Source organism: Vidua chalybeata, chromosome 6 (assembly GCF_026979565.1).
Source record: "Vidua chalybeata isolate OUT-0048 chromosome 6, bVidCha1 merged haplotype, whole genome shotgun sequence".
Lineage (NCBI taxonomy): Eukaryota > Metazoa > Chordata > Aves > Passeriformes > Viduidae > Vidua > Vidua chalybeata.
Genome location: NC_071535.1, coordinates 48,283,321 through 48,311,306, shown reverse-complemented (window position 1 = coordinate 48,311,306; position 27,986 = coordinate 48,283,321). Strand labels below are relative to the sequence as shown.

The window sequence follows — 27,986 nt, the reverse complement described above, 5'->3', positions numbered from 1 at the left end:
GGCCGCGGCGCCGCCGGGGCCAATCGGCGGCGCCCTTGCTGAGGGAGGGGCCCGCGCCGCGGCCAATGAGACGCATGTTTGTTAGCGGCGGCGCTGCCCGAGCGAGAATAGGCTGCGAGGAGCCCGGCGGCGCTGCGGCCTCTGCGGCGTGAGGGGCGCGGGCAGGTGAGGGCAGGCGGCCCCGAGCCCTGCGCCCCGGCCACCCGGCGGGGACAGCGGACGGGCCGAGCCGGGTGCCGCCACCGCGGCGCGGGACCGGGGATTTTCTCTGCGCCCGCTCAGGGGCGGAGCACGGCAGCCCGCCGCGCGCGGAGGGTTTTGCGCCCGGCCTGCCGCGGTTCCATTGCAAGGGCGGTTCTAGAAGTTCGGGCCCACGGAACGGGTCGCGTGGTGGTCCGTGCCTGGCGGCTGGGAACGCAGGGGTTCCGGCCGCGTGTATGGCCGCGCTGTCTGGCAGCGTGCCCGCCCTGTCTCCGCCCTCCCGGGGGAGCGGGAAAGGGGGGGGGGGGGGGGGCTGCTCGTGGTGAGCGCCGCCCCCGGTGCTCTCGCGCCGCCGTACTCGGGTGGAGTCGTGGCCTTTGCTGCTTGGCTGGGGTGCCATGCTTTCGCCTGATCTCAGTCACGGTGTTGTGTTCTCGCAGCACGGCGGTCGGTTCGGGGGGCTCGGTTTTGCATTTCGGGTTCCTTGCCTCCCAGCTGAGGGCCTGTTTGAAATTTTCTTTAATGCTGCGATTATTTACTACACGCAATACCGGTACCTGTAGGATTTGTCAGATTCTCTTCCTGTTGCATCTGCTCACGAGGCTTTCAAATATAAACGTAGGGACACGAGTGTGGGAATTAACAGATGAAACCGGAATTACTAGGAACATTTTTATGAGGTCATCTCTAAAGAAAATAGTGTTCCTTTTACAAAACTTCGGAGGTGAGCTAAGAATTGCTGATATCCGGGGCTTGTGGAACAGGTTAATGAGTTTCTTCCTCAAATAATTTTTTATGATCCCTTCTTATTATCCTTACAGAAAGTATCCAACTGTTTGTTTGTGGCTTCCCGCGGGGTTACATCTCAGTGCCTCTGAAACTGAAGTTGTAACTTTCTCTTCTGATTTGCTGTAGCTACGGAAAACACTTAACAGCTGTGGGCAGGAGTCTTCCTGTGAGTTCAGGAGCCCTTCAGTTTCCTGTTTTGTCCTTCAGTTATGTTTGGAAAGTTTGTGCAAGGCAGATAAGATTTATTCCGTGTACACTTTTATTTACGAGTACATCTTGCCAGTGTATAGATTTTTCCCTTCAATTTGTGTCCTTCAGCATATTGTCCTTGGAAGGAACTCTTCCTGTCGTGGTGTGCATTGAGTTTACAGTTCCCTGCAGCTTCAGGGGATTGATGGCGTATGACATTTGTGCCAGACAAGTTGCAGCTGTAGCCTGCCTTGTAGGACAGGGGCTTGATCTGATGTCCCCCATCCACAAAGCTTCATCTACCTGAGTCATTCGGAAACTGGGAACTGCCCAGGAGAAATGAGGCACTAATTTGGCCTCTTAATGGTGATGGCAGCAATAATGACTCCTTCTCTTGTTATTTCCTTGGGTTCTGGTTGTTTTTTCATGTCTTCATTGCCTGTAAAGTTGCTTGGAAAGTAGTGAAGACAATGGCCATTAGGGCTCAGTATTTTGCTACTGCTTTCTTTCAAGTGGTGTGTGCTGAGCTCAATCTCTAAAATTACCTTTCCCTCCCCTCCATTGCCCTCACCAGCTTGTGCCAAGCAGTTTTGTTGGTGGCTCTATGGCAGTGAAGTCAGTGCAAGGCAGCTGGGAATGAAACTGGGAATCACAAGCTCTCTTCTAAGAAAGCTGTATCTAATTATTTATTCATATACTTATTTTTACTTTCCAGTTGCCAAAGGCACAACTCTAGGGGTGAAACAAGACCTGAAGTATGTATTTGCACCAGGGAATGGTGTCTTTTTCCTTTTTTTCTTTTTTCATTCTTGCTTGTTGCTTGGTGAGTGGCTTTTGTCAGAACATGCCCAGTTCATGTCTGTTCCAGTGAAGATGAATTCATCTGCTATTCAAACATTATTCCATGTTTTCCAAACACACATGAGGATCTTCCCTTGAGAAGTAGTTCCCTGCAGGAAATACAGCACAAACAGCAGAGCAGAAGAATTTTCATGTGGAGTAGAGTCTGTTCCATTAGCTTGGCTGCTGGGCCGAGACTGGAAGCCACAGTTCTTGGAGGGTAATTTTTAAGTACTGCCAGTCTGCATTTTTAGTGGCCTACTGTTGCCTCCTCTAATAGTGACTGGCATCATATAACTTGTTGGCTGAACTCTGATATTACGTAAATTTGCTCTGTTTTACCTTTTGAATTGTATCTTTTTTTCCCCTGACTTCTGTTGCTGTGGAAGGAAATATTCATTTATGCTCCTTTATTTCTTCAGCAGTGAGATTGTAAAAATATGCTTTGCTCTAGCAGGTGGTTGCTGGCATTGCCACTTTCTGTTGTTATGTTTAAGGCAAGAGGAAGAATTTGGAAGTAAATCTGCCTGACCTGGAGGAGCACCTACTCTGCCAGAAGCTCCTTTATTTTGTTCCTGGGCTTAACCTGTAGGGTGGGCTTCTAGGCTTATATGGGAGATGTGAACAACTTCCTGTGAAATAATCTGAAGTACACTGTTAGTACTGTTGAAAACTAACAAAGCTTTTCAACTCTATTTGAAATGGTTGTGCAAGTGTTGCTTTTGCAGCTGAGAGCAGGATTGAGCATTTTCCAGATGGAAGAGTGTGTACAATCTCTGGGCTGCTGCTCAAGTTGGCATTAGCACTTAGGTTCTTCTTTGGTAGCCCTCTGTTGGAAGCTGGGCCTGAGATCAGCCTGTTTGGCCTTCACAGAGCTGGACAAATCAGACTTGTCCGCTCTGGATGATTGAAGCTACTTTTTGTTCTGAATTTGACTAACAGACCAACGTCTGTTTTAGTGAAAGCTTGGTAGTGGAAAACCACCTGTGCTTCTCTATGGCAGGTAGTGATTACTGGAATTTGTGATAAGCTTTTTAAAATGGGGGTAAAAACCCCCAGTCTCTGTAACTGAAATACATGTGCAGGCTTGGCTATTTCAACCCAGAAAAGAAAGAACAGCAGAATAAGTAAGACAATTTGGCTCACTCTGGTTTCTCAGGAGAGCTTATTTAGATACTGGTAGCTGGAGTAGCTGTGCTAAACTTGGTTCCAGTCATTGTCAATGACAAGATTTCAATTTCTCTCTTTCCTCTTCATTTTCTGACTCCTGATAAATAAGGAGCAAATCTTTATACAGGGGATTCTGTCTTCCTAGCTACTGTCAAAACCCCTTCTCTTGATAAATAATTTTCTTCTCTTCTGTGTTCTTTTTATCTAGCAGCAGTTTTATGGATATTGTAGAGCAGCAGAAGCAGCTACTCACAAAAATAACCCTGATTAGACAGACATGTGAAATATGTTTTTCTGCTTGGGTGATAAAAGAAAAAAGTGATTTGGAAGTTATTGTAATTAATTCATTTGAACTTTCATTGTTTTTTGCTCAAGTATGCTATATATGCAAAGATAAAAAAAGTCATTATTTACTATGATGCTGTCAAGGAATTAGAAAATTATAAATAATACATTTATGTCTTCCTCTTTGGATTTTTTTTTTTGATAGAATGTTGAGCTAATCTAGGAAATTGTGGCACTTACCTTCAGACTGAAGAGCCATGATTGGGTAGAAATTCACTAGTATCTGTAGTATTTAACAGAAAAACTAAGTTCTAGGAGGGTTAAACCACATGACAGACTTCAGAAACTGAGCAAGTTTCATTTTGAGTTGGGTATTGTGGTAGCTATTTAGTTTACTAGGAAGGATTATGCATGATGAATTTCATAGAAAAAAACAGTAGCTGTTAATTTGTATTGAGGTTTTAAACAATGACCTGTTCTATTTTCATCTTGGGTTGAGGTAAACAAATTACTGTTCAAGTATTTTTAAGCACTACTTTTCAACTTGCAGGTGGATACAGGCGCACAGATGGCAGATAACAGGTATGTTGGGCTGTTTTCCTGAAATTAAATCAAGGTAGTTAGAGCCAAGTGTATATCTGGTGTTCTGCTGGAGAGGTTTTTATTGGTTTTTTTTTAACCTGTGAAGCATGGATTACCAGACTTGGATAAGAATAAAATGGTAATATTTTTCTAAATGCTCTAAAAAACTGAAGAGCCTCAGTGTTCCTCTAATCTGTGTAATTTAAGTATGCAAAAGGCACCTTTAGTTTATGTAGTATTTTCTGAACATACAGTATTTCTACGGAACTGCTGCAGATCCTCATGTGCTGCTGCTCCTCTGAGGCTTGCAGTGCTGGATAAGCTGGTCTGTCCTGTACCTGATAATACCCTTTTGCATATGTGATATCTCTTCTGGTTTTGTGTGTGAGTTAGGGTTAATTTCAGCAATATCCAGTGTGCGTTTTGTGACCTCTAAACTGGCAGGGAGTACAGGGAATACTGGCTGGCTGTTGACTCATGCTGGGCCCTCTCCTTCTCCAGCACAGGAAGTGAGATGGAAGATGTTGCAGCAGGAGGCCAGGGACATCTCTTTTAGAATAGCAGTGAATGTTTCTTGATTATCAAAACAGCTTGTTAGAGAAGTTGAAAACAGAGCTTTTATCTCTTGTTCATCTTCATTTCATACCTGCATCCTTTCTCATGTTGTTCTTCATCACTTACGCTAAAAGTGTTTCATATTTTCATCTGTAATAACATTTTCCTGTGCAGAGTGAATGGCCACGTGATTCACAGACTGAATCACACACGTGAATGGACAGCCATTCACCTAATGAGATTAATTTATCCATCAAAGGTTTTTGGTTTGTTATGTTTTGGTTTGAGGTTGGTCTGTTTCTTTTTAGTTTTCACAAGCTTGAAGACATAAATATGTCTTTTATTGGCATACTTGTCTATAAAACATGTCTGTAGTAAACCAAAGTTCTTAAATGCTGACATTTGTGTAATGTGATGCTATTTTAATGTTACCCTTGGAATTCTTTTAGTAAAACAGAAGATACTGCTTCAGATTCTCTGGAGGCTGCTAATAATGCAAGCAATAAAAAAGGTATGAAATACATAGTAGTAGGTGATGTTACAGAAGTGTAACAAGCCTTTTCAGTCAAAACTGAAGATGTATTCACAGCTGAAAGCAGAACAATATTTTTTTAGACTAACTGTTCACTTTCTGATGTTTTCCATGTTTATTGCAGCCAAAAGCAGAGTGAAGGCTGTATTTTTGTGTGCTGTGACTGTGATGCTTTACCATTGCCTGAAATGACCCTCTAGACCCTTGCAATAAGGCCTGTAAAGACTGGCTTGTAACAACATGTGTTCTTTGTCAGCATAATTATAAAAATGAGCAGTTCTGTTTGTATGCTAGTTTTTTACTGTCCTGTTTCTCAGAAAGTGCATCTTCAGAATGTGTCTTGGAAGTTTTTATTCTCCATTAGGAAGTCCTACAGTTAACTGCTGAGTAGTGTTTTTCAAATTAATGCTTCGGTGTGCAGAAAAGCTACAGTTCCATTATTTCTCCAAACACTCATATTTGTAAGTTATAGTGAAATATGTTTCATTTATGGGGTCACTGAATGTTCTTTAGGTCTCCCTCATTACTATTTTTCTTTTTTTAAGTAATCCTTTGTGACTGGCAATTGGAAATCACGTGAGAACTGGTAGACACCATTTAATAGTTTTTAAAGTCAAGCTGCTTTGAGAAAAAACAACAACAAAATCCCAAATAAATAAGGAAAACAAAGCAACACACAAACACAAGCATATAATAGCTTCACCATGTTAGTGTGTGCTGTGCAATTTATTGGGGTTTTAATGTCTGGGGAAAAGAGCACTGAGAAAGAATGGAAAGATGTGAAAAGCTAAAGTCGTCACACCGTGACACTGTGCATGGTTATTAGTAAGGGTCTTTAACACCTAACCAGAAGCATTTTAGATCTGATCTCCTGTAAAAGTAGTCTTCTGGGAAGTGTTGTCATGGCTGAGGAATCTTTACATATTGTAAAATCATCTTGAGGTAAAAAATTTGTAGTTGTCAAGGTCACAGTGCTATGCTGTTTATTGTACAGTACACAGAGTTGGAAGGGTTTTTTCAGGAGTCACACAGGAAAACAGATGTCTTGGAAGTATAATTGAATGGTTCTCCTGAAAATTTGTATGCAGCTTTTAAGGTACAGTTAATACGGAAGAATAGAGAAACTTCTGTTTCGTACTTTCTTACATAAAGGGAAAACAGGAAATTTGCCTATGTTGTCAATGTACTACTTGTTTATAAAAGCAACTGATAGATTTGCAAAGAGAAGAGTGTTTTCTCTATCATTATCCATCTTTATATTCCTGAAATTTGGTCCTGAAGTAATTGTTTGTGTTAGTATGAAAATACTCACTATTTTCACACCTCAAATAACAGCACTGTTATTTGAGGTGTGAAAATATTCAGTATTCTTACTGTGACTGCTGTAAGACACAGTATGACAAAAGCCCTATAAATCTATGCAAATTTTTTTAAAAGGAGTTTTCTGTCTTCACAGAAAAGCTGGCAGACCAAGTGATGCAAAATCCACAGGTCCTGGCAGCTCTTCAGGAACATCTTGACAACACATCACTTACTCCTTCAAGTTACATTGAAACGTAAGTACTGGACATGATAAAATTCTTGAAAAACTGAAGGCATAATAGAATATTATTACTGTGCAATTAAGGTAGAAAATGAGAATAAATGATTCACTAAGAAAAATGGTTTACTTAACCTGTGATTCATAGTGTCTTCTGGAAGAAGAGTGAAGTGTTATCTCATGCAAATTTGCACACAACATTTTGTCCCGTTCAATATTTACTGTGGCCATTTCTTGTTTTGGATAAAAATAATTCCCCTCCCCTCCTTTATTTCCTCTGTGACCCTTATTCTGACAGGGTGTGTGCTATATTGACTGATGATTACTATAAGATTGCTGTCCTGCATGTAATGGAAAGTTCAGGACCTGTATATCCCTAGTTTGAAGCTTAGTTTTATATTGACTGTAAAGTAGATTTAAATGCTGCCTTTAGTGAATACTTATGCTTTTATTTATTGACTGAGAATAGCTGGTTGTAGACCTCTTTTTAGAAAAAACATAAGTTCTATAAAGAAATCTTTTTACATGACTGTCTAAATGTTTAATAATTTAAAGTGCAGACAGGCAGTGTGTGCTTTACGAGTATGACCCATGAATCAAAGCTTTCTCCTGTAGAATGCACAGTTCTTAATTTTCACAGATGGATCAACACAAATCTAGTCTCAAATTTTAGGTGTAAACAAAGGTATTAATTTCAGATCTCTGAACTACACGGGGAGGGTAGTGGCCCCAGGGAATGGAACAGAAGATAACACCTTTGAGAACAACTTGGGTAGGAGAGGATTCTTTCAACTTTTTGAAATAGGTTTTGGAGAAATATGTATGTTAGACATAAGCGTTTTATTTAAAAATTGCATGTAGTTATAAGCAACCTATTTCTCAGTAAATAAGGCTGAGGCAACTAACTTTTAACTTTAAATAATTTTGATTTTTAGTTTTCCAAAAGCAGTGATAAGAAGAATTGATGCCTTGAAAAAGCTCCAGGTGAAATGTGCCCATATAGAAGCTAAATTCTATGAAGAAGTACATGACTTGGAGAGAAAATACGCAACACTCTATCAACCTCTTTTTGATAAGGTAGGAAAATTATGTATATAATTTTTTATTTCTTTTATTTATATTCTTATTTATATTTTAATTTCTTTATTTCTTATGTTATTTCTGGTTGCATATATATAATCTTACATCTTCAATTACATTTTTGTTGTTTTTAACACAGAGAAGAGAGTTTATTAATGGGGAAGCTGAACCCACAGATGCAGAGTCAGAATGGCACAGTGAAAATGAGGATGAAGAAAAACTGGCTGTGAGTATAAGCTGGGTCATCTACTATGGATATATTGGATTGTCAGAGATAAATCTCGTTCTTGCCATTGAAAAGACAGTGACAGTCATGTTCATGTGATGAATACACTGTTATGGCCAGTGAAAGGTTCTACACCATTAGTTTAGCCTTTTTTTCAAATTTGTGACTTGGGGGAATTGAGTTGCCTTTGTTGGCACTGTTCGTAACCTGTTAACAGTACCTTCCTGCTAATGGGTTCCATTCCAGTGCTACATGAAACCCTAAGATAATAAAGGACTGGTTGATTCTCTGCCTGTCTCCATTATTCTGGGGGACATGATTAGCTTTCATTTTCATAAATACAGGTGAGACACTTGTCACACAGTCATAAAACAGAATCGAGCTAATAAAATGTCTGCTTGGCTGGTGGATTCCTACTTGTCTATTGAGTAGGAGCTGTCTAGATTTAGGAGACATAATATAGTCTGTGAGTTGCCTATTACTTTCCCAGCATCATTTTTGGAGATGTGTGCTCAGGCTTTGTCTCAGAAAAGCGACCTACTTAGAAAACTCTGTTTGCTATTCTGTCAGGTTTTCTTTGCATTTTTTCCTTAGCCTGATTTCTTCTAGGTTTTTTTTTTTTTTTTGGATGCTGTTCTGTATTCAAAGTGAATTGTTCTCTTTGTTTATACTGATCTCCTGAGACTTAGCATGACACAGTGCTTCATGTGCATGAGCAAAAAACGTTCCTTAGGCGCTGTGTACATGCAGGATTAATAGGCCATATTCCACACAATAAAATCAGAAACGTGTCTAGATGGGAAATAAATTGCAGCTTTTGTCATAACCCAGGCAATTGCCAGAAACATTTTAAATATCTGCTGCTATCTAGTGGTGTAAAAGGAACGGTGCAGCTAATTCAGACTGAACTTCGGGGTTGTTTAGGATTGAGAAATTACTTCCTTCTTTTTTATAACATTTGACATCAGTTATGTGGAAGGCATCTTGTTTCCCAAAATAGTAATAATGAGACACAGCATAACCATTAAAAATACCTGTAAAAAACAGCTTTGCAAGTATTCTGCAAAATGGGGAAGCTAAAACAGCATTTCAGAGTGCAAAGTTAAATTTTAAATTTTTACATGAAACGCTGTAGGTGACTTATGGAGCTACAGAAATGAGATTAATAGAAAAATAGAAATGCATGTATATTTTTTCTTTTTCTACAAAGATAGAAAGTGTTTTAACTATTTCTGTTTGTCAATTCACTGAAGCAGACACTTGGTCTATTTAGTATTCATATAGAAGAATTTCAAATGAGTTGAAGGTAAATCTGAATTGTGTATATGTTCAGTTGTGTAAATAAACCTTGTATCTCTTCATTTGCAGAGGAATAGAAAAAGTAAATTTTAAATGTTCCTTAAACACATCTTCAGAGATTGCAATTGTTTTGTACTTCTGTCTCTGTTTATTAAATATACTAAGAAGTCACAATTTAATTTCTCAGCTGTTTCTGTATTTCTTTCCCAGGGAGACCTGAAAAATGCAGTGGTAATAGATGAAAAAGCAGAAGAGACAAATGTCAAAGGAATTCCAGATTTCTGGTTTACTATCTTTAGGAATGTAGATATGTTAAGTGAATTAGTACAAGTAAGTCTTTACTCTGAAATGAACACCTGTTGTGTTAAATGAGTTGCTGCTTTTCCTATTAATAGTCAATCCTTGTGGAATGTGAGTCAATCCTTTGGAGTGAGACTCCTTTTGAGTCTTTGGAATCCCTGAAGATGCTTGAAATTATGGACAAGCATTTTTAGTTTAATCCATAAAGGATTATTTTTGCAAGGTTATAAGAACACCTGTGGATTGTTTGATTTCATGTTAAATAGCTTAGGTAGTTATGCCTGGACTTGTATTAGTGGCTTTTAATGCTGTTAAAGAAGAATTCCCTGGAGTGTGTAGTCTTCTGAATCTCACTGGTAATAAATACCCTGAATGAAGTTACTGTATCTTCAGTAATACATCCTAGCAGCTTTGTTTACTGAAGATGAGCCCTAAAATGACTGAGAGTTTGGCACACAAAATTTGCAGCTATGATTAAAAAATTTAGATCCAGATCTTTACTTTAGCTGAAATTGTTGAATTAGTTACAAGGTTTGGTTCTTTCTTAAGGAGAGACTGTTTTTCTAAATATTGCCTGCTGAATCGAGTTTTACTTTTTTCTGCTTAGGAATATGATGAACCTATCTTGAAACATCTGCAGGATATTAAAGTTAAGTTTTCTGAACCAGGACAGCCTATGGTGAGTTTTCTCTGCTTGTTTCTCACAAAGATTGTAGTAATGAAGTGAGCAGCATTCCAAAAAATAATTCAGCACTCTTTGGCTGTTGTTGTTTGTGGGAGAGGTTTCTTTTTAAGCTATTATTTTCATGCTTTGCCTATGAAAGATTTATCTTCAGCTTTCCTGACTCTTTGCTCTTTCATTCTTAGCCTGCACAGCTCTGACATGACTGTAGTTTCTAGATTAAAATTCTGTCTGAGATCTGTCTAGTTGATGCTTTCTTTTTCTTTCTCAAATTCAAGTGTAGCTGCTCTTAGTGATACAATTGCATGGCTGCTTTTAATTTGAAAATTAATTGTGGGAAAAATTCTGTGTATCAAATATTACATCAAAAGAGATGTGACTTAGTAATACTAATCAAAGACAATGATTATAGATACTGTGCCTGTTGAAAAAAACAGAAAATATATTAGTGTTTTTAAAGTGTACCTCATGAGTATTTTTTAAAGTACTACTTCATGTTTTTTTAATTTTGGAAATTTTTTCTTGTTTAACTTTGATGTACAGAAATGGATACTGTGTTTGTTGAAAAGAAGTTGCTCTGCTGCTTATTCAGTGTATGCAGACTATACTTATTCCTTGAACTCCTTTTGAAGGGGAGGCAGGGAGAAGGATGGAATTTGAGTCTACACATACTTTCTTTAAATTTTGTCATTCTGGCTTTTTTCTTATATTTGGTATTTTTTGTTTTACCTTATGGAGCAATGGTCTTCTGATAATGCCTGATATCCTGATAAATGCAAGACAACCATCATTGAAGATTCACATAAGAAAGATGGGAGGACTTTCTCAGAATAGCATTTAATGGTTAATAGCAAGTTGTTTTGGGGTTCTTTTGGGTTCTGTTTTTTATTCCTTATTGTCTTTATTCTACTAGTACTAAAAACCTCAGGCTGATAATTGGCAAGAAAGTGGTATAGCAGAGAAAAACTGAGAATTAAGTTTCTAAAGATTGCAAGGCTTAGGGAGAGGATATGAGTTTTATGAAGAAAATAATTGTATGAGCACAAAGTAAGATATTCTAAGAAGTTGGCTGTTTTGTCTTGAAGCATATCTATTCAGTGGCATTTGGATGAGATGGGAATAGGTTTTTTCTTGCGTACATAATTTTTGTGTTCTCATTCAGCTTTGTTTTATAGTACCTTAAGCTGAAGAACTCTTTTAAACACTGGACATATCTGGTCTTGCACTGTTCATAACCTTTTGACAGCATTTTTCTGCAAATAGGTTCCATTCCAGTGCTACATTAAATCCAGTAATGGAAGGTTGACAAACTCCATGTCCCTTCTGTATTTGGAGACAAAGAATGTGTTCCTAACTGCTTGAATGAAACCTGTTCTGCATCTGTGTGTGACAACAAAATTTGCAATCCTTTCAACAAAATCTGCAATTCTTTGTTGAAGATTGGTGCAGCAGTGGTAGCTTTGTACTGTATGAACTTCACATAACCAGTGTGTCATAGATACACTAATTCTGCTGGGGATTAGGTTTTGCTGCTAAAGAAATACATGATTTTTATGATTTACTGTTGACCCAAAACAATTAATTGTAGTTATGGCACTCCAAAAGTGGATTTACCTGATTGCAATTAAAGTGCTTCAAAGTCCTGTTTGTTATGGCCCGCACATAGAAACTTCTATCTGCATGAAGCGAAAGTGACTCCATTGCTATTTACTTTTACTTATTTATAACCATATGGATAAACTTATATTTTATAATTTCTATTTGCATGTTTATTTGCACATCAGGATCCTTAGCATATTCAGACCTCGATGATGCATCTAGGTATAACTTAAGAGCTTAAAAAAAGACAATTTTCTTTTTTTTTTAATTTCATGAGCACTTATTTGATTAAAAAAAAAACCCAGAGATGTCCAAATAAAGAGTATTGGAAAGGTTATTACAACACTTCAAATATTACGTGGAGCTTGGAGCTTCTTGTCTCCTAATTAGCAGGTATACACTGAGATGCTGAAATGCAGCATGTCCAGATATTTTTGTCTTGCCTTGTGATTCTCCATGCTAAGTAGTGCCACTGGTTGGTTATTTATAGCCCCAGTGATGGTTTATTGGATTATTTGGGTATGAGTGTTCGTCATTGCTGGTGGATAAGCTAAGTTTGTAACTCTTCCCCTGAGCATGTTTGCCAGAGAGAGATTAGCCTTAGCTAAAGAGAGCCTCCAAACCATTGAATTGCTTTAAAGGGAAGTAAAGCTGAAATAGCCAGTGTGAAATCAACACAGATATTTGAGTGTACTGCTGGGTCCCAGTGGCTTCCTGTCCTTAAACAGGGAGCACGGGGGTTGGGAAGGCTGCTGTTGCCATTGGTCTCCAATACTCCTTGACCACTCTCTTAGCAGGTATGAGTCATGTGAAGGTCTTAGGAAGATTAGGGGCCTGTGGAAGATGCGTGAGGGATAAATATCTGTGATGAGCAGGCTGTTGTCCTGAGTTATTTATCTTGTCCATGTGTGAATAGCCTTGTGAAAAAGAATGACAAGGCAAACTTGGTGGTAACAGTTTTCTGGCCTGAGTCTGAAGAATGCCTGGGGAAGTATATTCAGGGCCAGTCTTTTGGCAGTTACATAATTGTTTTGTACGCAGATTAGGGCTAATTTGTAATACATATTACTGGCAGAGTAAATCAGATATTTAAGGTAACTGTTACACATGCTGTGGCTGGGCAGTGGTATTGGAGGCTTTGGCTTTCAGTCCTTTTGTTGTGTGAACTGACCTGCTGACTTTTTTCCCCTTCAAGTCACTAAATCTATGCTGCCAAAAACCTTTATTATTTATTGTTTCCACTTTCCAAGACAGCTTGAGTTTTAGTGTAGTTTAAAACGTTCATAGTTGATCCTGAGTACAAAGTGAGTATTGTGCAGGCAGTTTTGAAACCTTTACAGACCTGAAATTTGATGCATCATGGATGCTGTGGTTTTCTGTAACTGGAGCCTTTTGTTCTTCATGTAAGAAACTGAATCTCTGCAAACAATTTTTGGGTGCCAGAGGAGGTTCAAACATAACCAAAAACACCTGCTTCAGGCTGTAAGCTGTTGAGACGTGTTGGTTGTAGGACTCAGTTTATGAAATCAGTGTTCCTTTGCAGGATTTTCTATTATCAAATGGAAAAAGCCCCTCTGATTCCTGGGAGACTGTGCTATTTAAATAGACTTCTGCAATCTAAATTATGCTTTAACTGTGATTTCACTCTCTTAAGATCATTATATTGATCAGACTTGGGGGAGCAATAGAACCACATGGTGTTGTTACAATGTTAAAATGACTTCAGAATAATAACTTCATCCCTACTGCAAGGATGATGAGAGGCTTCCATAGGAAATGCAATCAAGACTTTTCTCAAAATACTTCTAAGGTTGCTTTCAAGACAGCAGTTCTATATGTGAAGGTGAATGAAATGTACTAATTAGCTGTTCATAATTTGAATCTAAGTCACGGTTGTTGTAGCTTCTTGCACATTTGAAATTCTTTGACATTCATCATTTTCTGCTTCTGCTGTAGTTTGAAATATGTTTGCCATCAAATTGTAAATTTTTTCATGTATTTTCAGAGTTTAATTAATGATAATTATGTTGACACACTATTTTGTAGATGAAAGTTAGTGGTAACATAAAATTTCTTCCAGTCTTTCTCATTAGAGTTCCACTTTGGGCCCAATGACTACTTTTCTAATTCAGTCCTGACAAAAACATACAAGATGAAGTCGGAGCCAGACAAGACAGATCCCTTTTCATTTGAAGGACCTGAAATAGTTGATTGTGAGGGGTAAGGAAAACTGAAATTCAAAAAAGCTTCTGAAGTAAAAATGCCTTTTTTTTTTTTTTTTTTTTGCTTACCATGATAATGATTAGTAAAGATAAAATTATTACTGACTTCAAAAATGGGAATGTTTGTAGGGATGATGATTATGTTAGTTTCAGCATTCAGAAATAACAGATACATAGATGGAGATATATTTTAACATTGTGTACATTTTAAATTGAACACCTTTCAAATATAATAGTTCTCTAATTGAGGTGACAAACCTTTTGTTTCCAGATAACTGGGTGAATTGTTTTTATCATTATGTCTCACAGACTACCCTCCTCCTCAGTCTGATAAGTAGCCTTGGACTCTCTTGGATTCTTGTCATCTTCTCAGCAATTTTTATTCCAGCAGGAATTGGTTTATTATTATCAGGCAGGAATAGGTCATGTTTATCATGTGTTCTTTCAGCCTGTTGTGAGGCTGGAACATAAAGGCTGTGCAGTTTGATCCTGGCAGCTGTGGCTAATGCAGCAAAATTTAAAATTTTATTTTTATTGTGTTTGCAACACTTGTTCAGAAAACAGCTGTGGATGTTTAATTCTCATGTCTGTTCTGAAAGTCTGTTGAGTTGAACCACGTTAGAGTTTCATGGGGGTAAAAGAATCGTTCTAGCTAAGCTAACCCTTTCTGTTCCTATCCATGATCTCTGCTCTATAACCAAATTCCAGTACCAGAGCATATCTGATGCAAATGAAAAATGGCTTTTGTACCCTATTTTTCTTAGCATCTAAGTATTCTTTTCTGTTGGTGATTATTTGGTTTTTAGGTTTTTTCCTACCCTTTCAAGGATGAGTTTTAGTAGTTTGGTTTTTGGGGTTTTCTAACTCACATTTAAGATATGCCAAATATTTGGTTTTGTGAAGGCATGCTGACAACCTCAAAACCTCTTGACTTTTAGTGCTACATGTTGGCTTTTGAATCCAGCCCTGCAGTGAGACAAAATGTCTTCTTGGATGTTTAGTGAAAATTGTGCCTAAGTAACAGACTACTCAGTTTTGAAGAAAACTTGAGTTCATTACAGCAAAATATTTTCTGTTTAAGTATTATAAAGGAATGCTTTCTTGGATTACTGATTTATCAAAACTTTGATTTCAGTTGATGTTTCCTGAGGAAGGTGTTACATATGGTACAAGTAGAGCAGGAAAATATGTCTGTGGCTTGTTATACAAGTTAAGTATAAAACTGGTACTTTGGCTATCTGTCTATAGGACAAGGTATTTTTGAGGCATTTAAGGGTTACTGTGACACTATTACTTCCATTATATGAGAATTAGCTGTGTTTGCCCTTCACTCTTTGCTATGTGCAGCTTTGGGTAAAACTTGTTTGAATGGAAGGAGACTTTTCATTGAGTGTCAGTTTGTACAGCAGCAGAATGGAACTGAAAATTAGTCTCTTTTCAGCTTGATGTGCTTGGCTGCCAGGTTGATCTGAGCACTGCTCTTTGGACAGCTCAAACATCCCTCTCCCTGGCCACTCTTTGGACATGCATTTTTAGGGTAAATGGACACTGCCTTGACCTGTAGTTAAAGGATGTAATGTATTGTTTTCTAACGGTCTGACTGGTGAGATTTTTTTCTGGAATAGCTTAATCCTGTCCTTGGTTGCAGCAGTCCAATTCTTGGGCCAGAGGTATTGAATTACAGGTAGAGTGAGGGCAGTGATTACCCTGCCACAACAAACTTGTATAGCATTTTCATTTAGGGAAGTATTTGACCTAACCAACATACACATCATGTCTAGAACTATGATCCACTTCATATCTTGTCAAGCAGCTTTATCTAGAGAGTGATAAGCTATCTTGGCCTTGATGTTGCTGCTCTGCTGCCCAGTTCCTTCTTTTCCCTGGTGCCTTGCGTTAAAATGCCATTTCTCACGTGCTGTCTCTAGGTGTACCATTGACTGGAAGAAAGGAAAAAATGTTACAGTTAAAACAATCAAGAAGAAACAGAAACACAAGGGCCGAGGCACAGTGCGGACAATTACTAAACAAGTACCTAATGATTCATTTTTTAACTTCTTCGGCCCAATAAAGGGTAAGTTTGGAAGTTTAAGAACTTAGGATCCTTAAAATATGTTTATATATATTTGCGTTTATGTGACTTAAACATTCAAACTGTTTATGCTGTTGCATTGTAAAGTGCTTACTAGAGGAAGATTGCAAACTCTTGCCCATCCAAACAGATGTTTTTGTTCTGTTGTTATTCTGTAGAATTTGACCAATAGGTGTGCAGTGTAAACAGGATTTGTAGTATGGAAAGAGTCTCTTGTAGACTCTCATGTTTTGCCACAGGATGGCTCCATGCATCAGTTTGTTTCTAACATGCAAAAGAACGGTGTTTCATTGTTGGTCAAGTTACTTCATAGCGATTTCATTGAAACCTCTGTGTCAAGTGACAGAACTTTGTCATTTCTTCTGGGATTAATTAGTGATCCCTGATACTCTACGTAATTTTCTCATTTTCCTAGTCTAATGTTAGATGTGTACTCACATTTTAAACAATTTAGATGGATTCCAAAACCATTATTTTTTTTTTTGGTCCATCTTTCATTGTCCTCTTCTGCGAACATAGATGAGGGAAGTAGTTTATTTTGTGGAGTAAAGGGGTCCTACAAGAAAGGCAGAGAGGGACTTTTTGGAAGGGCATGTAGTGACAGGCCAAGGGGAATGGCTTTAGGCCAAAAAAGGGCGGGTTTAGGTTAGATATTAGGAAGATATTTCTTGACTGTGAAAGTGGTGAGACACTGGAACAGTTTGGGGCATCCATAACTTCTCTGGGCATTCTTGGAAGTGTTCAAGGCCAGACTGGATGGGATTTTCAACAACCTGGTCTTGTGAAAGGTGGCCCTGCCCAGGGTGGAGGGGTTGAAACTTAATGATCTTTAAGGTCCCTCCCTGCCCAAACTGTTCTGTGATTCCAGAGGTGTACTGAACAAAATGGTTCTTAATTCTGTTGTGGGCTATTATGAACTACCTGTCCCTCCTAATTACTACTGCAAATGCCCATGTATGTGGGATAAGAAACATGGGATATGTATTTCTAAAGTTGGGAGTGGTTGGTACAGAAATGTCCTTTAATTTTTGTTGCTGCTTTGAGGAAAGGATGGAGATTTGTCTCCTGTTGGTTTTATGTTGTTCTTTTAAATACTCAAAGGGTACACTTTGGGATTAGCTGTATAAGAGAAGACACTGACATCTGCTGGCAGTGGATACTTGCATTTTCAACTTGAGAACTGAGCCAAATTACACTTTCAGTAGATCACATGGTAGTGTAGAGAAGGGAAATACATTTTGATTTGTGTTGGAGTTTTTTGCATTGATTTGTTATTTTGGTTTTTTTTTGTCAGTTGTTTTTTTCTTTAAACAAACACCCACCCTGTTCCATGCTGGTTGCAGTACTGGGCCTCTTCTCAACAGTGCTTTGCAAATTCATGTCAAAATGTTAATCTTTTTAGTTCCAGTTGTTTTGAGGGAGGGAGGTGATTTGTAGTGCTCCAGCCAAATGAAGTTACTATAATTACAGCATTAATAGAGAAACCAAATATGTTGATCCACATGTCCTCTGAACCCATCCTTGTAGAAAGAGTATTTCCTGTGCAAAAATCTTTGACATCCTTATGGCAGCTTTAACTACAACACATGAAATTCTTATGATTTCTGTAGGTTTAACTTTTAATACTAATCTGAATTGCCATAGTTTTAATAGCTACCTTGTGAAGCCTTTATAACCTCAATGTTTTCTGCTATGAGAAGGTCTTTATACTGTGTTTTGGCATCTTGAATATTGAGGTTGGTGAGACTATACTACAGGCATTTCTTAAATTTGTTGTCTTTTCTTTTTGCAGTATCTGGTGATGGAGAGTCACTGGTAAGATTTAAAACAGCAATATTGCTCTTTGCCACATCCTTTTTGCCAAGTCACTGTATAGTGACTATAGGGTTCTTTTGTTAAGTACTGTGTATTTTTATTGTTATTTTTGCTTTTGACAAAGCTGGGCTTCACCTTGATAAAGTGAAAGATACTATCAACTTCTTCAAGTAATCCATTGACAGTTCACTGTTACACGACTTGCTGATCCAAGACATCTCCAGTGGTCACTGTTGGGAAGGTCATTATTTTCCCTGCCCACTGAGCAGTACTGTGTGGCTGGTACCTAACTTGAAAAATCAGTCATGGAGCATTCTGAATAGTTCTGCAACATCAGATGCCAGAGCCAGCCAAGTCTCTATGAGCTTTTTAATAAAAGGTGCCTCGGCAGGACACTAACCTGTGTGTAGGAAGCTTGTACAGAAAATCTCAATTCTGCAGATCTAGATTTAGATTTTATTGTTAAAAAGTTAAGTATACTGAAAGAACCTGTGGCCTGAAGGTGGGTGATGACAGTGTTATGTTTTCCCAAACCTGTTACTTTGAAATATTTTCATCTGCTTCTGTGTATCACACCACATTTGCAGTAAAAAACTCAAACTGACTTGTCTTACAGGATGAAGACTCAGAGTTCACTTTAGCAGCAGATTTTGAAATTGGACACTTCTTCCGTGAAAGGATAGTCCCTCGTGCTGTGCTGTACTTCACTGGGGAAGCTATAGAGGATGATGATAATGTATGTATGCAATTAGCATTTTGTTTATTAGCCAGCACATAGAAACATTCTTCTCCTTTTCTGATTAGACTAGAGTGAAATATTAATTACATGAGAATAACAAAAACTACTTGGGAATAGGAAAGGGTCATTCAACTTGTTCTAAGTTGTTAATCAGCTTCTGGAAGGGGCTTAGTTTTAGTTACAGTGTTTGAATATGCTGCATCTATTACTGCAGAAGTTTTTATGCAAATACTAGCAGAGCTAATTAAACCTTGGGTTTGTTTTTCAGTTTGAAGAAGATGAAGAAGGTGAAGAGGAGGTGAGATGCACACTATTTTTTATAGATTACTGATTACCTATTCAATTCCAGTGCCAAGAATAATTCTATACGGAGCAGAAAACAGTTGTTCATAAATGCTCTTGTTCATGGTACTTCTTTCCAAGAGTTCAGCATTCATGACTTGCAAAACTGTGCCTGATTTTTTCCTTTTCATAAAAGTACTTCCTGCAGGAGTATATATCCATTTTTTTATCTAGTATTTTGAAAGCTATTTTCTGACATGAGTCAAAAATTAAAGGCAAGCTTTTTTTTTTCTAGGGTGCTGCATGGTAAATATTTGTTCCTTAGGTGGTAGTGGAATTCAGCTGTCAGCTTTTAGTTGTCATAAGCTTAAAGACTGGGTCTTACCAAATGCAATGCGAAAAAGGGGAAGTGTGCAACTGCTCAGCATAAATAATTTAGGCTGGCTCTGGTCTATGTTCAGTAATGTTGTGTGAACACAAACACACTATGAAAGGCTTTGCAGAAAACCACTAAATGTTACCACATTTAAATGAACTAATATCCTTTACATTTTTTTGCTTTACTGCTTTTACTCTGCTGTTCTTGCTAATTTGTCAAAGGTACATCCCTGATTGTTATGAGCTTCAGCATAGCAGAGTACATCAGAGGTTATCAAGCTGATTTGATGTGAGCTGGCAGTCTTCAGCATGCAGTCTTTTTTTTTCCTCTGTGCTTAGGCTGTTGAGTGACTAAACATTTTAATATTTTTATTTTTTTAAGCTGGGTATTGATAGAAGTGTGTATGTGCATTTTTAATTGGTTTCCAGTGCCAGATGTTACTACTTGGATGTAGCTGTGTGTAAAACAGAGTGCAAAAATTCTGCACAGGAATGCATAGCCTGTCTACAGTAATCTAAATAAACAGACTCTTTGGAGGGAGACTGAACTAAAAAACAAAATCAGACATATATACCTATTACCAGAACTAAAATTCCAAATAATTTGTTAGTTAGAAGTTTAAAAATTGCTGTGAGACTGCAGCAGCAGCATTCATAGGGAGGTTGCCTTAAGCCATACTAAGACCTTTATATCATGTTTTAAAGATTTTGTATTTAAAACTTGTAAGATGCTGAATTCTTTTAAATCAGCCGAATGCTGACATCTGAAACATTCTGCAATACAGTGATAATTTAATTTGCTAGTTTGCTTTTTGTCCATTACAAAATGTTGCAATTTTAACCTATTTTAATTTCTGTTAGTTTATCTCTATTTTGTCATAGGAGTTGGAGGGGGAAGAGGAGGGAGAAGAGGAGGAAGATGCAGAGACTGATCCTAAGGTAAGGACTTTTGTGTGCTTAGTCATAACACAGGCTATAATCATGAGCAGTGTAGTTAAGGGTATGATAGTTTGTGAAAAGATCAATCAAAAAACCACCCTAGCTTCTGACTGCAATGTTTTTATTATCTTCAGCACTCAAATTGCTATTCAAAGAGAAGTTAATGTTTCCATCAGTTGGGAAAATGTAGGTTTTTGCTTCCAACATGCACTAAGATAATTTCCAGTCTGTGCCTTTGCTTCTTAATGGCGTCCCTGTGTAATGCTGATTCAGTTTTCTTTCAGAAAGGTCATGTTCAGATGTTCTTTGGCTGGCCTTCAAGCTAGGAGTAGTCTGACAAATCTCAACTAGCTTGTTTGTTTATGTTATTTTCCTTAGAATTGTTCTTTATCATTTTCCTGATGGCTGCAGGTTAGACTCTACCTGTACTTGGTTAGAAATCAAAAAATGTCAGTCCTCAACTTTGAATTTTAAACTTTATGATATCTGGCTTAAAATTCAGCCTTGAGGGTTAGTGTTCCTTCTGATAAGTATTTTTCAGTTCTTCAGTCATGGTAAATGCTTCTATTTAGTGAAGCTGGGACAGTGATGATAGACTTGTGTTCATGTAGTTCTTAAAAAACATCAGCTTTAAAATTTTTATAAAGACAGATTAAAAAGTGAAAGGCATGCAAAACTGCTTGATCTTTGGATAAAAGTCTTAACAGCAGCTTGACATGTCACTTCTGGTATAGTTTTATACATCATCATATCATTAGTAAATGGTTTTTGTCACTATCAAAAGTCAAGTTTGTTTTTCTTTAATGAGAAATTCTGTATACTAAAGAAAGTCTGTCTTGTACAAAGATCAATCAAACAGGGTTAGATTGGCAAAAATCAGTATTCTGACTCTGTTCTGTAGGATTCGGATGCAGTGATGTACCTGTAATGGGAAAAAGTTGGATAGCTGAGAAACAATATTAGTTCTACATCAACGTATGTTTGTGTGAAGTATCCTTCTAGAGGATTTGGTATTCTGTAGGGAAAAAAAGCTGACGTTATCTTGGAAGGTTGGTTGTTGCCTTCTGTATTATTTTGTACATTTCACTTTTCATCCATGCTGACAGTTCCTTTCAATTTTTTCCCATTTAGGTGTAATATAAGTCTGTTATTCATTCATACATTTCTAGGTAAGGTGGAATTCCATTCATACCTAACTTCCAAGAGTCCCATTTGTAGTCATGCAATGTGGTTTGTTTTCTAGGGTTTTCTGTTTTGTTTTGTTTTTTTTCCCTTGTATGGGGAAAAGAAATGGGGGAATGGTGACTTCAGAGTTTAGGCTTTATTAGTAAAAAATAGAACTAAATGGGTATAGGGATGAGTGCCTTTAAATCATGTAATTAAAGTGGATTTTTCAGAATGACTCTGCCTTCCTGGCACACTTCCTGCTTTGCCTTTGTAGCAATCAAACTGTATTTCATATATACATGATAGAAGATACTGAGACTTGTCCGACTATTTTTCCTTGTTTCTGGTTTGATTTTGCATCTCTTTACTGTTTCTAATGCACTTGCAAATTATTTCTTAAATATCTTCTCTGGTCTTCCTAAACTCTTCTAAGTCATCAGCTTACTTAGTATGCCTTTTCCAGCATCTTATTTATGCTGCCTGACAAAGGCAGGCAGTCACTCTTAGAAGCCTTTTCTTGATCTCTCATGATTCTGCACAGGCATTGTTCTTCTGCTCATCGGTCTCTTTATTTAAAAGAAGAAAGAAAGTTCCTTCTGTTGTATCCTGTCATCTTTCACTTTTCATCCCATTCCTCGCAGAGAACAATGCCTGCGACAGCCTCCATTCTTCTTCCCCCCCTGTATTTTAGGCTTGTTTCTTTTTATTTTAATTATTTAGAAGAAGGTATAATCCTTCCAGCTCGCTCCCTGTGCATAGATAATGCCCTTCCTTGCCTTTGTTAAACTCAAAATGAAGCTGTGCTTCTGTGTTGGTTTTTGGTGCCTCAGCATATGTGCACTGGTGGTTCACCTGCAGTAGTAGAACATCTGTTTGTCACAGTAGCTTCTCTGTTGTCCTGCTGCAGTCTGTGGCACAGCTGTGTTCCCTCCCTACAGTTAAAATTGTTAGCTAGTAGCTCTAGTTTTTCAAGCCAACTTGTAATTATTTTATTTCATTTTTTGACACTGATACCCCGGTGCTGTCCTGTTTTCCATTCTTTCTCTTGCTTGTACCATTTTCTGGTCCTCTTTTTCCCCTGTTCCTTGCCTTTCTTTGCCTTCCAGTTCCCACCCTCTGCTTTTCTTATCTAGAATAGTTTTCCATGTACACAAAAATAATTGGTCTGTTTTCCTTTCAAATCCAGTTTCTTTTCATTCGTTTCCATATTACCTCCTCCTTTATTGTTGTAGTACATTTGCTGCATGTCAACACTTTCTGCTTTGTAAACTTTTCCTCCTTCCTTCCTGTGAGTTTTAAGTACATTTGAGTTGTTCAGATACAACCAGATCATTATCATCTCTTACACAAAGCACTTGTGCCATGTATAAGCTGTGGCTTTGGAAGACTGAGCAGTCAGATGATTGAAAGTGTTTTCAGAAGATGTTACAAAACTGGATAATGTAGCTGGTTTTGTCTAGTCCATTTTTCTGTGTGCTTGCATGTCCCATTCCTTTAGTTGCCTTTATTTCACCTTGCTGAGGCTGTGCTTGAATTGAGAAGTAGCTGACAGGGTAATGCAGAGTGCTGGTTTGAATCATGAGCAAAAGAGCTGCTCTGTAGGTAAGAGACTGCATGGGCTTCAAGATCCTTTGTCTTCTGGGTTACAATGGCAGAGATTCATTTTTCTGTCAGCAGCAGATTAATTTCCAGAACCTGTAGTGGAGGCAGGCAGTTTGGGTTAGGGTTGCTTGCTTAACTCCAGCTAGCTCTGGGTTTACATTCTGTTATTCTTGCTTTTACATCTTCAGTAACGTAGAATAGGAAATAAAGATAAGATTCTGCTTTAGGTCCCATAATTGGACTATTCCATTGAAGATGTTTCAGAAAGACTTTCTACCTTCTCCACTGGAAAGGACATCGGATTTAGTGCCTGCTGCCTGCCTTGATACTGTTGTTGGCAGCAGAGATCATGGGGAGTCAGATGAGATCTTGTTGATATGCCTTTTCCTGCATGGCCACCTTAGCAAATGGAAAGCTTCCCCAAAAGTGAATTGGAAAAGTGAGGAGATAAAGACTTGATTGCTCTTTGAATCAGTGTTTAAACACTGAACACTGACAGAAATTCAGTGTTTCCTTTAGGATGTCTTTTTGAAAAACAAAATTTCTGAAATAAATGGCATGGAAACTTTGGGCTTATGTCCCCATCCTCTAGGACACCAGTTTGACTGGATGGGCAGACACAGTGGGGTTTGTAGGAAAGTCATGAAAGCAGTATTACCTCAGTCCTGCTTTCTTCTTTGTTTTAGCTCTATGTTCCTGCAAATTTTAGGTGCAATTTTTAATTCTGAGAAAGTGATGCAATAAGTGAATGGCAGTAACAAAAAGCTATATATATTGATCTTTGTTAGCAAAAGAGAAAAAATAGGTGTGACTATCACTCAGCTTGTTGGTATCCATTGCAACAGTATCTCAAAATGAAATTAAAGGCCCAGAGCAGTTTTAACTCCTTCAACAGAATAAGTGAATATGAAATACTTTAAATAAAAAATAAATATAAATTAAAAATTTTTAAATCTGACCAATTTTAAGATGAACTTAAGTCTGCCTATGGTTACTGTAAAGAATCTGTTTACAACCAGAAGAATTCTTGTTTCTATAGCCCTGGTAGCAATCTTGAGTATGTGTGTTTACTGCTAAATTTATTTTTAAAAGAGATGCAATTCCTCCTTATCTTTGCAAGTTCAAGTGTCTCTGGTCGTATTGCCTGGCCAATGCACTTCACTTCCTTTCGAAGATATCATGGATGGGGTGATAAACAGCACAGGGGCTAAGGCAGATCAGTGATAGTGGTTGGCTGACCCAATGTCACCAAGTCTGGGCTCTGCAGGAAGACCAGGCTCAGGCTTTAAAGCCTAGCCTGAGGGAGTGTGGGTGTCCGCTCTCCGTCACACAGCTTGGAGTCTGGGCCTGGATCTTATAGGAGCCAGCAAAGCCCAGAGATGAGTTTCAATGTGCATGTGCCTGCTGGAGCAGCTGTAACTTGAAGGGAATTGTGGTCTCTTTGTGCTGGTGTCCTCTGGGATTAGGCTGTGAGATGCTTTGCATGAGGCTGAGGGTAGCTGAAGGCAGTATCAAGCTCACATGCTGGCTTCCTCAGTACACAGTGCTGAGTGTTAAAGTGGTGGGAGAACATGGATTGTGTTAGAGTCTGGATCTGAAATACTGCTTTGATCCTTAGGGCCTGCTTAAACATTCTGTATATAGGGCCAATACAGATACATTCTCAAGTGTAACCTAAAAATAGCAGTATTTGTCTCAAAATCCTCCAGCAACTGACTCAGATCCAGGAACCCCTCAAACTGTTTTTTGAGAGCAGTAATCAACACTGAAAGGTCCTTAAAAATAACTTTGTGATCTCTGTGACTCAGTTTTCACAGGATAAACAGTTATATGCAGTAAATATGATTTAAGTGTTTACAGAAATAAGGAAAAGATAGTGGAGTTTATTAGAAAATATAACAAGTGTTTTGGTTGATCATTAAAATCTGGCAGAAATGGTTGCAGTGGTCAACCCAGGTGTGTCTTGATCTAAATATAACAGGTGACTAGGAAGGAAGGAGATGGAAAGATTTTTTAAAGTACATTTTAAATAGCAGGTTTGTTATTTTATCATGGCCCTTATCCAGAATGCAGAGAGGAGAGGAAGTGATGCTGCCTGCACACTACTCTGGCCAGGTTCAAATTTCAAGGAGTCAAAAGAAGAAACCTTTAGAAAACTTTAGATAAAAATGCTGCTGGGTTTTGCCTGACCCTCAGTAAAAAGGAGTAGCATGCAATGTAGTTCCAGTGGCAGTTAAATTTTAAGAGCAAGAATACTAGTTTTGTGGCTTGTGTAAACATACCCCTTTTCCTGTATTTATTCCCCAGTCAGTGCAATGTAATTTCACACTGGTGTTACTTGGAACTTGAGGCAGATGAGAGAGAACAAAGTTAAAGTTAGCCAGATGTGCTGAGTGAGGAATACCACAAGGAAGAAGTCTGAAAGGTCTCTGACACATCAGTGCGTTTGGCTCTAATGCTGAATTGTAGTGGGAATGATAGTGATCACTCTGACTGTAAAGCAGTTTTGGTGAGGAACAGAGAAACAGCCTGGGTTTAGTGCAGGTTATCAGGGGCAAAACTTCTTGATAAGGAAGTTTAAATTGCACCTATTCTTCCTTACTAGAGGCAAAATGCTTCAGTTGTCTTAACTCTTGTTTTTTTGATGTATACTGAACTTGGCATGGGTACATATTTTATAACACAGAGACCTCTTCCTTAGGATAGTAACTAAGAAACATTTTACTTTGCATCAGTGAGGTTCAGGGTGTCGTGTTTCGTACCGGTATTTTTCTTTACTAGACTGCAGCAGGTTTCTGTGACTGCTGTTTGTATATAATAAACTATATTAAGAATGGTAAGGGGAGAAGCAAAGTGGAAATTCACTGAATAAATTATCCTGCTTTCTAAGAATGCTGTTTTACAATGGAAAAAAAGCAAGAAGTGCAGTGTAAATCTAATGTTCTTAGCTGTTTGAGTACTTGTTCTCATTCCCAAATACACTTCCTTTTGCCAAAGGGGAAGTTGTTTAACTACCTAATGAAGGTGTTTCTTCTTTTACATATTCAGATTAACATATGGACTTCTTGCCCAGTATTAAATTGTTGAATAGTTACCTGCTGGTGATGCAGAACCTAGAAGAAATCAACACATTAATTACATTTTTATCACCTTAGCAGAAAGGCCAAGGCTCCTAAGGAAAAACTTGGACATGCTGCAGAATAAGCAGCCTGCCTGGCTCCCTCCTCAGAGCTGAAGGAGGTGGCAGTTTATTGTTAAAATAGCTTAATAGGGCTGGAAGTCAAATAGAGCCTGTTGTTGAGGGGAGTAGGTGGTGGTTTGCTTTCTTGTTTGTGTGAACATTGGCCTACAGGATGCAGTGTTAACAGCACAAAAACAGATAAAAAATTGCGGGGTACCAAGCAGCTGGGGGGAAGGGGAAACCCAATAAATATGGTGACTCTGTTGGACCTTTATGATGTAGTTTTCATGTAGCATTTCTGTACATGCTAGTGATACCTAGTTAATTCAGAACTGCATAGCCAGTTTCTCTGTATTTGTTGAAGTGTTTTCTTTTATGCCTATTTGATTTTTAACTGTTTATTTTCTCTTTTTCCCTTTATGCAGAAAGAGTCCAGCCAACCTGCTGAATGCAAACAACAATAATAAGGAAATACTACTTGGAAGTGATATTTGAACAACTTGTAATAAATAGTTGGATACCTGGCCTGCAGTTCAGGATATTCTATCGCTGCAGCACAATCTTATTAACAATGCTTAAAATTAATTTGTTTTAAATTGCATGATTTTCACTAACTTTATTGCTTAACATGTACAGTGGCAACTTCAATGCATTTGGGAAATATGAGGTTTAAATAAAGCACACTCTACAGCCGTTGGTACACTGTAGCTAAGTATGTCAGTAGGCCTTTAGAGCCTTTTGCCCTATGCATAGGGAAATAGTCCAGACTACCATGTGAGGATTATCCATTTTCTTGCTCAACATTGAAAATTGTGGAATAGCAATGTGTTGAGAAGCTAAAGTAAATGGATTACATGTATGGTAGCTGAAACAGATAGAGCAATATGACATTTTTGCTAGTTCTCTCCCCCCTTTTTTAATGTTTCTTGCAACCTACAAATTGAACTAGTGCTTGAGCAGCTTTCAATGTCATATTTATTATCTCAGTACAACCCAGTTGAGTTGAAGTAATTTTACTTCATTGAAGAGGGTGTCATATTTGAGACTTAGTTGTTCATCTTACTATTTATTTATTCATGTTTGTAACTACTTTGACAGAATTTGTGCTTTTTAATAGTTTTTAATATACTTGAAAATTTTTCTTCCTCTTTTGCATACAATATGGGTACTTGTAAAACAGGTAATTCAAAGTGGTCTCAATGTAGTAGTCTAGACAGAAGAAACAAACTCGCATCAAAATGACAGCTCTTCTAGATGAAGATCAAAATGCAAAGGCCAAACTGTTGCTGTTGGTGGAAGTGGGTTGCAGCCAAAGAGCCAGACAGTTTCCAGTAGTCTTATTGCTTAGTGTCTTAGTGTTTCACTATGAATACAGAAATCTATCAAAATGAGTCACTTCAATAAATCTGAAGTTTGGGTGTCTTACTTGCTACACTGAAATTATTCCATTCCACAATTTGTTTTATTTAAAGTTCTGAAGTCTGCAAAACTACCTTTTGTTGTTGTGTGGCACTTAAAGTACACGTTTCTAGTTTCAGCATCCATTACCAACCTCTGGCAGCAGTTGAATAGCAGCTGTATCAACACTGTGACCAGGCATGTAGAGTGCTCCAGCCTTACCTTACACATTTGTAACTTAATACGGTGTTTTCAATTTGTACAGAATAGATAGAATATTCTATTAAAGTTGTGAAACATGA

General features: G+C 38.1%; 1 protein-coding gene and 2 non-coding genes across 12 annotated transcripts; all 3 read left to right on the top strand.

The window, feature by feature from the left end:
- The first annotated feature begins 3 nt into the window (after positions 1 to 3).
- On the top strand, positions 4 to 27,986 carry NAP1L4 (nucleosome assembly protein 1 like 4). 10 transcript variants are annotated; one of them, XM_053944731.1, is made up of 16 exons: positions 4 to 165; positions 1,895 to 1,934; positions 4,025 to 4,056; positions 5,061 to 5,122; positions 6,600 to 6,699; positions 7,619 to 7,760; positions 7,903 to 7,989; positions 9,499 to 9,618; positions 10,196 to 10,267; positions 13,950 to 14,089; positions 16,020 to 16,165; positions 17,976 to 17,998; positions 18,615 to 18,734; positions 19,006 to 19,035; positions 20,280 to 20,336; positions 26,712 to 27,986. In XM_053944731.1, exons 3-16 carry the CDS (start codon positions 4,043 to 4,045, stop codon positions 26,748 to 26,750), a joined length of 1,152 nt encoding a protein of 383 aa, XP_053800706.1. In that variant the 5' UTR covers positions 4 to 165; positions 1,895 to 1,934; positions 4,025 to 4,042; the 3' UTR covers positions 26,751 to 27,986. The 10 variants fall into 10 exon arrangements, 8 of the variants coding, with proteins under 8 accessions (XP_053800706.1, XP_053800705.1, XP_053800710.1 ...); XM_053944729.1 differs by lacking the exons at positions 4 to 165; positions 5,061 to 5,122 and adding exons at positions 668 to 925; positions 21,468 to 21,505; XR_008431328.1 differs by lacking the exons at positions 4 to 165; positions 5,061 to 5,122 and adding exons at positions 669 to 925; positions 21,468 to 21,505 and having other exon boundaries at positions 20,259 to 20,336.
- Positions 8,181 to 8,308, top strand: LOC128790345 (small nucleolar RNA SNORA54). The gene has a single exon (XR_008431712.1). It is a non-coding gene; the product is annotated as a small nucleolar RNA SNORA54 (small nucleolar RNA).
- On the top strand, positions 11,491 to 11,611 carry LOC128790344 (small nucleolar RNA SNORA54). The gene has a single exon (XR_008431711.1). It is a non-coding gene; the product is annotated as a small nucleolar RNA SNORA54 (small nucleolar RNA).

Bases quoted from the DNA above. Each gene is read 5' to 3' on its own strand.
- NAP1L4 (XM_053944727.1), top strand. From the start codon at position 724: ATGCTGCGATTATTTACTACACGCAATACCGGTACCTGTAGGATTTGT. The intron at 7,761-7,902 runs GTAGGAAAATTA...TTTTTAACACAG, and splicing joins ATCAACCTCTTTTTGATAAG to AGAAGAGAGTTTATTAATGG. The intron at 10,268-13,949 runs GTGAGTTTTCTC...AATTTCTTCCAG, and splicing joins CTGAACCAGGACAGCCTATG to TCTTTCTCATTAGAGTTCCA.